General features: G+C 40.6%; 1 gene segment (V, D, J or C); it reads left to right on the top strand.

Moving 5' to 3' along the window:
• The first annotated feature begins 10,487 nt into the window (after positions 1 to 10,487).
• On the top strand, positions 10,488 to 11,057 carry LOC128054688 (T cell receptor delta variable 1-like). The segment is given in 2 exon segments: positions 10,488 to 10,536; positions 10,744 to 11,057. Coding segments are annotated over 2 exon segments (363 nt in total).
• Positions 11,058 to 11,390: the final 333 nt, after the last annotated feature.

Below are 11,390 nucleotides of genomic sequence, written 5' to 3'. Positions count from 1 at the left end.
TACTCACTCTATTGTGTGATTTTCATATTAGAATAATGTACATGAAGCAAAAGAAAATTCAGCACATTATGTGGGTGAACATTTCTATTTGGGGAATTTGAAAGTTTTAAAAATTTTGTTTAAAATACATATAAAGATTCTTAACCAAAGCAGGATTCATGTCACATATTACCATCCCACTCTCTCAAGTTGAATAGTAGCAGTCCCTGATTAAGCAGCCCACTTCTGAAAGGTTGTCAGTTCTCTTTGTGTGGTGAGCTCATCTCAATGTTTGTGAAGTTGGTCTCAAGAAAGCAGTGTTTGATCCCTCATTTTGAACCACAGGCAACTGATTCTAGGGCAGAAATGGTTGGTGTGTTTCTAGCACATGTATGTGGTCTTGTCTCTGATTGGTTGGGCAACCAGGTACAGAAACCTATTTTCTGAAGCAGCATGTTTCACAGATCTAGGCTGCAGAACGTTCCTCTGCTGAGGATACTTGATCAGGATAAATGGAGAGGAACCCTTTACCAGCCTCATGGCTGATCTTGTGGCTTCATCTTGGCCGTAAGTCCTGGGGCTGCTGAAGACATTCTGAACAATCTGGGTGGTGATGGGGAAGGAGGGAGATGCAGTCAGGCACCTCAAGACTCTAATATTTGGGAATGTGTGAAGGCAATGAACACTGTAGAGAAATCAGTTTCTGTGTGTGACCTTGTCTTTCTGAACAGGAGTGAGCAGCCTCTTGACTGTGGAGCAGCGTCCTCCCTTGCTGTGGGTTCAGGAAGGAGAGAGCACCAATTTCACCTGCAGTTTCCCTTCCAGCTCTTTCTCTGCTTTACACTGGTACATATGGGAACCTGCAAAGGGCCTCAAGAACCTGTTTGTAATAAGTGTAAATGGGGATGAAAAGAAGCAAGGACGAGTGAGAGTCACTCTGAATACTAAGGAGAGCTACAGCTCCATGTACATCAGAGGATCCCAGCCTGAAGACTCAGCCACCTACCTCTGTGCCCCCACACAGTGCCACTAAGCCCCCTGCAGCCCATACCCAAACCCGTGCCTGCTGCTGCTCTGGGACCAGCGTTGAGGAAGAGCCATTGTCGGGAGGAAAAGGGAAATTCAATGAAAGACAGCGTTTTCAGTAATCAGGGGGAAATATAAACATAGATAAACAGGCATTCCAGTCACTGTAGCTCCCTCAACTAACTGGACTGTTCCTAAACATCACTAGTCTCCACTACCACCAGTATACTGGCCATATCATTGGTTCCAATTCCTAGGCTCCTCTTTTCCTGTGATTCCAAGTAAACTAGATAGTTTTCAAACCTATCTAAAATAATATGGTTATTCCTGGGTAATATTTACCCTTCACTATTGCTCCATCCTAAGAGCTAGTCTTTATGGTATTTCCTTATATGCATGAATGTAATATGGGGATATGCTGTCTCACACATCTGGCATGGAAGTCTGCATGGTTTATACCAGAACAGTCAATTCTGTCTCATTTAACTCGTTGGAGATTTTGGTTTGCTTTAGTTCAAACTTCCCGCTACATGAATATCTGTATGTCATTTCTTTACTGTGTGGTTGTTTGCATTTTTAAAAATCACTGTGATATCTGGAAGAAGCATTGATAGGGGAAACTCACTACTCAACTTGGTCTCTCCCCCAGTTTATATTGTAACTGTGATAATGAATAAGTAACTGAACTGCAGGATCTGAGTTTCTTACTTAGTAATTTCCAGGTATATGAAGCTGATCAATTATCTGATCCTGTGCTCATTTTGCAGATTTCCAAATAACCCACCAGTTTAATACCATATTGGGCTTCTCTGATGGCTCAGACCGTAAAGAATCTGCCCACAATTAGGAGAGCCCTATTCAATCCCTGGGTCAGGAAGATCCCCTGGAGGAGAGAATGGCTACCCATTCCAGTATTCTTGCCTGGATAATTCCATGGGCAGAGGTGCCTGGTGGGCTATCATCCATGGAGTCACAAAGGGTTGGACACGACTGAGTGACTAACACTCTCACTTAATTCCGCATTGGTGCTTTGCTGCTGCTTAGTCGCTTCAGGTGTGTCCAACTCTGCGTGACGCTATGGACGGTAGCCCGCCAGGCTCCTCTGGCACAGGCTGCTAATTCTGGGGTCTTTCCGGGGTTTGCATCTGGGCCTCTTCATCTTATAGCTTATGCTTTCAGGTTTCTCCCCACCATACACAATAGTAATTAATATCAAGCCTCTGTCCAGCCTCCTGAAGTATGGTGCTATTGTGCTCTCTCTCTTTCATAAATTCATATTTTAGAAGATTTATTAGTGTCATTATGTTTAGGAAAGATAATACATATTATAAAAACAATACTGGTTTGCATACAAATCCCTCAGACCAAAACTATTTAAGAGATGTTCATGTGAAAGAATTCTTTTTCAAAGATCATTCACAAGGCAGTAATGAATCTATTTGTCCATCAGATTGGATATAGTTGAACCCATTTTGCTATATGAATGTGCATAGAACTGGAAGGTAGAGCACAGAAGTGAGTGAGGTGAACCTGTAGTTCATTGTACAGTAGTGTTAATGGAATTAAACAACGTGCAAAAAAAGAGCTGCTGGTCGACTTCCCAAACTGGATCTTCAACATTATTGGCCTAAAGATCAATGGAAGAAATTTCTAATACTATCAGTGAAGACCCTGTGTTTTAGCTAACTCTGAATTGGCAGAAACAAAAAGCACAGAGAAAAAGCAGGGGCAAAATTTGTCTATACTGTGTGTTGCTGCGACACAGTGCTTCATGTATTTTTCATACCAAAGAACATATAGAAATTGATTACATTTGTACAGCACTTCAGTATAGAATGCTGCTTGAAACTGACCTGTGATTCCACATTCCCTGGGTTCTTCCTCACCTTAGAAGGTAAGGAGATAAAGCACTTTGCACACACATAATCAATTCCTGGATGCAGCGGCACATAACTTGGAAAATCTACTGTTATAAACATGGGGAAAATGTAAACATGGAAATGAGATTCCTTAAAAAATACCTGTGTCTTTATGAAAGTCATATGTAACCAAGCAAACATGCGCCAAACTTTTCAGTTTCTTTGGGTTCTCAAATGGATTTGATATTGAAAATATTCTGTTTGTTGTGTTACTTATAGAGACACAGATCTGACCTCTTAAATAGTCCCTCATTTTTTAAAGTCACATGGAGTGAGAAGAATGAATGAAATATAAAAATCAAATTGAACAAGGAAAGCTCACATCTCCCTGTTTACTGTAGGGCCCCAACATGAGCAACCAACCACCTGCTCCTGTTCTGTGGGGCCCAAGGCTCTTATCACCTGAGCTGCTGCTGCTGCTAAGTCACTTCAGTCGTGTCCAAGTCTGTGCGAACCCATAGATGGCAGACCACCAGGATCTCCCGTCCCTGGGATTCTCCAGGCAAGAACACTGAAGTGGGTTGCCATTTCCTTCTCCAATGCATGAAAGTGAAAAGTGAAAGTGAAGTCGCTCAGTCATGTCTGACTCTTAGCAACCCCATGGACTGCAGCCCACCAGGCTCCTCTGTCCATGGGATTTTCCAGGCAAGAGTACTGGAGTGGGTTGCCATTGCCTTCTCCTATCACACCTGATCATCACCAGCTAATCTTCTCTGCTAAGGCAGGAGCACTCAGACCACAAGCGAAATGAAGTTTGGTGAAACAGACAGATGTTTCAGGTCCAGCTCTTAGAGACAATCAGAAATCAGAGAGAGGAAAAGCGCACTTTGTTCTTGCTAATATCTCACAAGTCTTCAACAGGATTCTCTTCATGGGCTTTAGTGTCACTGTGTTTTGCTGCACAACAAACCACCTCAAAACTTACTGTTTAATTATCTCATGATACCTCTGCTCAGTGCTGTGAAAGGGGGCTCAGTTGCACTGGAATCCCTCAATTTACTCACTTAATTACTGCGGTTGACTGCAAGCTGAGGCTCAGCTGAAATCTCAGAGGCCCGGGCTCATCTCTCCTTTAGACGTTCTCAGGACTGATTATGGCCCATGCATGTGGTCTCTCTGTGCCCCTGAGGAAGCTGGGCATCCTACACTGTGCCTCGGGGCTTCCAAAACCACAGAAGTGCCAATTGCCAAAGAGTCGCCACCTCTCGCCTCAGAACTGGCATGATGTGAATTTCTGCTCATCTGTTTACTACAGTAAGTCATGCAGACAGCCTGGCTTCAGTGTGTACGGGGGCTACACAAGGTCCCAGATATCAGGGAGCAGGGTCACTGGAGGTAATTTTGACCACTAGTTTCCACGTGAGCTGATAGAATAAATACATTCCTTGTGGCAAACTGGCACCAGGGCGCTAATGAAGCACATAGACCTTAATAACCATCAAGGTCATGTCAGTTTACTTCTCAAATAGCACCCACATCCACTTCCTCATCTCTATACTCCTTGCAGCTCCCCTAATCCAAGCATTTAGCATCTTTGACTTAGATAACTGCAAAGGCCTCTTCACTCTCTTCCTGCCTTTATTCTCAACTCTTTGAATCTGACTTCTACATGACCACAGAGTTTATATATATATATGAGAAGGAAATGGCAACCCATTCCAGTATTCTTGCCTGGGAAATCCCATGGACAGAGGAGGCTGGCGTGCTGCAGTTCATGGGGTCACAAAGAATTGGACATGACTTACCGACTGAACAACAATAACAACAATAATAATAACAATAACATATAAAGTTAGTTTGCTTCCTGCTCATCTTTGGATAATGAAGAACCATTAGAAATTGTAAAGATCAAATGTTGTATTAAGAATTACAAGGCAATGTACAATTTTTCCCTGAGTTTCTTCTAGTTTTCTCATTCACCCTTTTCTGCCACATACTCTAGATGTACATCAGCCACTTTAAAATAAAACCATTTATGCTAGTATTAAGCTCTTTCCTTAATGTGAACCTTTGCAGATACTGTCCTCTTTGGTCAGAATGGTTTTTCCCAAATACTTGTTTAAAACATTTATATGTACTCAACCTTTACAGCCCAATGCAGCAACGTAATTTCTTTTTTTAAAAAAATATAAATTTATCTATTTTAATTGGAGGTTAATTACTTTACAATATTGTATTGGTTTTGTGAAATCTTAGAGGATAATATTGCTAACTTTTAATTATAAATATTCTTGAATCTGTTCCCCTCTTAAGATGGTTGACAAGAATATTTGCTACTGAGGGCCATCTTATATTTATATTCATTCAAACTGTTTCCTACGAGGCATGAAGAGATTCCTTTTAGTCCACAAACCAAAGCATGGTCAGGTTCCCTTCTTTTCATTTAGCAAATATCTCCTTCACAGCACAAGACCTGGAGATGGGCTATGGCAAATACGATGGTGTGAGCTGGGAAAGGGCAACCTTCTCGAGTGGGTAACTATTCTGTCTTGGTTTACATCCTTCTGTGTAAACTGCGGTAGGGCTCCTGATCTGCATGAAGACCAGGAAACTTGTATAGCATCCCCGAGTGCTGCTCCAGACCCATTGCTCTTTTAGGGTGGGAGTGGAGCCTTCACCAACATAGCGTTCCTAGATTTGTCTTCATTTGGAGTTCAAATCCAACATGCCTGAAAAGGAAAAGTTATCCCAATGATGTGCATTTCAAAGAGCTTTGTTAACTCATGGGATTTTCCTTTTCCATTACATCCTAAACCTGCTTCCCGTTTTGTTTCTATATATAAAGTAATTCAGATTCAGATTTACTTTTGACTTTAAAGAAGTTTTGAGATGTCTACCATTTATATAACTGCATGGCAACAGTTCAAAGACATTAAAGATCCTATAGTGAGTTAGAAGGTGGGCCCCAAAATATACATTCACATCCTAATCCATGGAAACTGTGAATGTGAACTTATTTAACACAGAAACTTTATAAATGTATGAGAAAAGGGTATCAAAATCCAATCATACTGGATTGTCTTGGTGGGGCCTCAATCCAGTGACAAGTGTCCTTTTATGAGACACACAGGTGAGAAGGCCTTGTGAGGTCTTCTCGATGGAGGAGGAGGCTGGAGGTATACAGTCACTAGCAAAGGAGGACCTGGAGCCACGAGAAGCCAGAAGAGGCAAGGAAAGATTCTCTCCTCATTTGGAAGGAGTCTGTTCCTGCTGACACCTTGTTGTCAGACTTCTGACCTCCAGATTGTAGGGAACCAATTCTTGCTTTTTGGAGCCATCAAATTTGTGATAATTTGTAATGGCAGAACAAGGGCTACTGGGGCTCACACAGTTTTCCAAAGGTGACATTTCTAAATAGCTACAAGCAACTCCTGATTGTTTACATTCATGGAAGGGCATTTTTAGATTAAATTAAAGAGTAATTAATTAAATTACTCTTTGGGACATTTGCATTCAAATTCTCACACAAGTAAACATGCACATTTATTTATCATTCAACAAATGTGTGAGTAACCACTATTTACCAGGTATTACTGGATCAGCAGTTTTTGATCCAGTCACAGAGGGGCAGCATCTGCAAACACAGACACTCCCTGGGGGAGATGGGCGGGTAATGAGGTAGTAAGTCTGACTGGCTGTCTTGAATTGTAGTCACTCCTTTCTATTTTCTTTCCTAAAGGCAGTAGAGACTACATTTCTATAGGTCTGGAAGAAGCTGATGCAAGGGAAATCCTTTTAGGAGCAGGCAGATTCAGCAACTCTTTCTGAAGAGGAAGAAAAGGGAGATGCTACTGTTAGCACCAGTGTTGATCTTATGGATACAAATATCAGGTGAGTTTGATTCCTCCCAGCAAATTCAGCACAGAGGAATCTTATCTGCAGGCAACTGCAGGAGTGGGATTTTCTGACTGAAAGCAGGATGTTGAGAAAAACATAACAACTAAAATGTGGGAGATAGAGGGAGTTGGGGAAGGAGACACGGAAAGAAGGAGAAAATACACAAGAAGAATGAAAGAGACCATTACAGCTGAGAGAATAAACATCTAATGAGACTTTCTCTGTTACTTCTCATTGCTTTTCTGAACAGAAATGAATGGACAACAGATAAAGCATTTTCCTGAATTCTTGCTTCTGCAAGAAGGGGAGAACTTCACCACATACTGCAATTCCTCAAGCACATTTTACAACTTACAGTGGTATAAGCAGAGGCCTGGGGGAAGTCCTGTCTTCTTGATGATATTAACTAAGCCTGGAGAAGCGAAGACGGAGCAGAGACTGACAGGTCGGCTTGGAGAGACCAGACAGCACAGCTCCCTGCACCTCGCTGCTGCCCAGCTCTCAGATGCAGGAACCTACTTCTGTGCAGAGGCACAGTGCTCTGGAAGCACCTGCTGTCTGTCCCCAAACCTCACTGTGGGCTCCAGCGGTCTCTCCTCATCTCTCCTCAGAGCAGGGGCCAGAGAAAGCTGAAGTCATGATGTCTATGAGGATTGAATTTTAATAATAAAAAAAAATCCCCAGATTCAGTGTCACTGAAAAATTCTGTCAAACATTGAAGAGGAATTAGCATGAATTATACACAGTTTCTTGCAGACAATAGAAAGAAAATAATTCTTCACTCATTTAATGAGGCTAATATCACCCTGATGCCAAAATCAGACAAAGACCATAAAGAACTGAAAACTACAGGGAAATATCTTTTATCTAGAAGATAGACACAAATTTCTGAAAATATTTTACCAAGTAAAGTTCATTGATATGTAAAATGAGTAATATACCAAGCACAAATGTAATTTCTTTCAAGGGTGCAAAACACTTTAATATTGAAAATCAATGGATAGAATTCACATTAGCAGGGTAGAAAAGAAGAATCATATCATCATATTAATCTAGTCAGAGAAAAAGGATTTGCAAAAATTCAGTAATCAATTATGATGAAAACTCTGAGAATCACAAGAATAGTGGGGAATTTCCTCAATAGCTAATGGTACTCTTACTAGTAAAAGACTATAATTTTCTCTAAGAAAGAGAAAAAAGCCAGAGTGTCCATTCTTGTCCCTTTTTCGGTACAGTGCTAGATGTTGGAGCAAACGCAATAAAGAAAGTAGATGTAACGATCTTATGGAGCTGAAAGAAGAAGTAAAACTGCCACTATTTGCTGGTAACATGATTATCTATGTAGGAAATACAAAGAATATGCCCCTAAATTTATATTAGGGAAATCCAAATTAAAACCACAAAGAGATACCACTTCACATATGTCATAAGGGCTAGAATTAAAAATACCAACAATACCAAGTTCTGGCAAGGATGCAGAGAAGTTGGATCACTCATGCATTGCTGGTGGGTGAATGGCCCAGTCATTCTAGAAAACAGTCTAAGAATTTCAAATACACTTAAATATTCACTTGCTGAATTCTTAATACTGGAAATCAACCAGTGATCTTTACTGAATGAACAGGTAAATATCCTGTAGTACATTCACACAATGAAATATTATTTATACATCTTTCTCAACTTCAAGAGGGTTATTTTGCAACAAATCATTTTAAGTTGAAACAATAGGAAGTCAAAAGTTCATTTAATATGGAAAGGAAATCTAAAAAAGAGTGGAGATAAATATATACATGTAAAACTCATTCACTTTGCTGCACTGCAGAAACTAACATTTTACTCCAATAAAAATCAATTAAAATTTAAAAAAAGAAAATCCATCTAATATATTTAACCTAGCTTCCATTAAATGTGACCAATACTTGCATTAGCCTACAGTGGGGGAAAAATCATCTCACAGTCTATTTTATACTAAAATAATGAAAATCTTATGCTATGCATTAATACTGTCCTGAAAGTGAAAATCAGGATGGTTATATGGGTATGAAATGGCTGTAAATGTGTTAGTTGTTTCCACTCATGATTTTGAGGCTGGCCAGGAGCTCAGCTCATTCTTGCTGCCCAGAATCACCAGGAAACATAATACTACATGTTGCTAGCCCAGGAAAAGATAAAATTTCAATATTCCAAGTATGGTTTCTACTGAAAGCATATCACTCTCTCACTACTGTAAAGTCAAAAATTCTAAATTGAATTATCACAAGTTGGGGACAGTCTGTAGTGATTAAAAGGAACAGACCATTGATATATGCAGTAGTCCAGATGGGTCTCAGGATGTTATGCCGAGTAAAAACATCAATCTCAGAGGCTAAATGGTATATGATTACTCTTATCGGATTTTATGACTGTATATGTAGTATGATTCTACTTTTACAACATTCTCAACAGGACAAAATATAAAGATGAAAGGAGATCAGTAGTGACCTGGATTGTTAAGAATTGCAGGCCTCGGGAGGGTGTAAAAAGAGGGTTTCTTTAGAGAGATGAAACAACTCTATGTCATGATTTTAATGGTGGTAACAAGAGCCTGCAGCCATGAAATTAAAAGACGCTTACTTCTTGAAAGAAAAGTTACGACCAACCTAGATAGCATATTCAAAAGCAGAGACGTTACTGTGCCAACTAAGGTCCGTCTAGTCAAGGCTATGGTTTTTCCTGTGGTCATGTATGGACGTGAGAGTTGGACTGTGAAGAAGGCTGAGTGCTGAAGAATTGATGCTTTTGAACTATGGTGTTGGAGAAGACTCTTGAGAGTCCCTTGGACTGCAAGGAGATTCAAACAGTCCATTCTAAAGGAGATCAGTCCTGGGTGTTCTTTGGAAGGAATGATGCTAAAGCTGAAACTCCAGTACTTTGGCCACCTCATGCGAAAAGTTGACTCATTGGAAAAGACTCTGATGCTGGGAGGGATTGAGGGCAGGAGGAGAAGGGGATGACAGAGGATGAGATGGCTGGATGGCATCACTGACTCGATGGACGCGAGTCTGAGTGAACTCCGGGAGTTGGTGATGGACAGGGAGGCCTGGCGTGCTGCGATTCATGGGTTCGCAAAGAGTCTGAACGAATGAGCGACGGAACTGAACTGAACTGACTTTCATTTATTGAAAAACCTAAATAGAGCCATAGAACTCAAAGACAAAGAGATACAATAATTATTTTGAATAAAATTTCCGTTCACCAAGAAGCCTAAGATCTGCAAGTTTTCTTAAAGAGTCATTAGATTCTGGATGGAGAAAAGTAAGTATAGGCTAAATAAATGACCAGTTATTAGATAACAGAACATTTCATAGGCTATAGTAAATTATATTTTAAATCAGCTGGAAAAACCATTTTGCTGAATAATTATTGATGTATGTCAACTTGCTTAATATTCAGTTCCCTTCAGCTCAAATTTTAATACTGATGCTTTTTCCATGCCTTGTTTCAGGATCTGCCTAGTTTAATGACCAGGGAAAGACAAGCAGACAAAGTAAAGGTTTGTGGTAAGCCAGACTTTTTCCCGTGTGTGCACAGACCACGTGGTTTATGAACATGACAACCCCCACTTCCTGTTCCGGGGAGTCACACAGGTATCGGGTAGTATGTATATGTGCTGCCAGGCACTCAAAGACACTGAACTCTCAGCTTCAGGCAGAACTAAGCACATTTGCTCAGGGAAATCCGTGCCTCATGCCGCTCTCCAGTCTGCTCTGGGTGTTCCTGGCCTTCACCTTCTCTGGTAGGGATGCTTTCGAATGTGGGTGCGAGTGTTCTGGGTGAAAGGCCTGCACACAGGCACGTGGAGCTTCACAGGGACTTGGGGAGGCAATGAGGATTGGAGAAAAGCAAGCATCTTAGGATTTAATTTTTTGTCTTTGGATCCTAAATAACTCCTACACTATTTTATTCACTGCTTCATCTTTGTTTCCTGATTTTTTTCCCACAGGATCTTGTGTGGCCCAGAAAGTTACTCAAGACCAGCCAGATATATCCAGCCAAGTGGGGCAATCCGTCACCCTGAATTGTCGGTATGAAACAAGCTGGAGCTATTACTACCTTGTTTGGTACAAGCAACTTCCCAGTGGACAGATGACTTACCTTATTCAACAGTATTCAGAATACAGCAATGCAAGGAATGGCCGCTACTCTGTAAACTTCCAGAAAGCAGATAAATCCATCAGCCTCATCATTTCATCCTTACAGCTGGAAGATTCTGCAAAGTACTTCTGTGCTCTCCGTGACTCACAGTGCTTGAAGTAATAGGAAAAGCTGTACAAAAACCCAGAACTTGATAAGAGAGAGCTCCCCTGCTGTAGGATCCCAGCTGAAATGCACACAGACCCCAGACAAGAAATGATAGTCCTGTGGTTGTTTAAGTTGTGGTCTGGATCAGAAGATTTAATTATAGACAAAAGCTCCTTCTATGTAATTGGAAACAGGTGTCCAGAGTAACTTTCTACTAATACATTCTCCTCTTGAATTTTTTTCTCCATATAATATACTGAATTGCTTTTCTTTTTTTTTTTTTTAAGTTTATTTCTAAGTCAACCATACAGAACATGCATAAAGTTGTCTAGATTATCCCATAATACT

The sequence above is a fragment of the Budorcas taxicolor genome, chromosome 10 (assembly GCF_023091745.1).
Source record: "Budorcas taxicolor isolate Tak-1 chromosome 10, Takin1.1, whole genome shotgun sequence".
NCBI classification, from domain to species: Eukaryota; Metazoa; Chordata; class Mammalia; order Artiodactyla; family Bovidae; genus Budorcas; species Budorcas taxicolor.
Note: the sequence above shows the minus strand (reverse complement) of the source record. Positions and strands in the feature narration are given on the sequence as shown.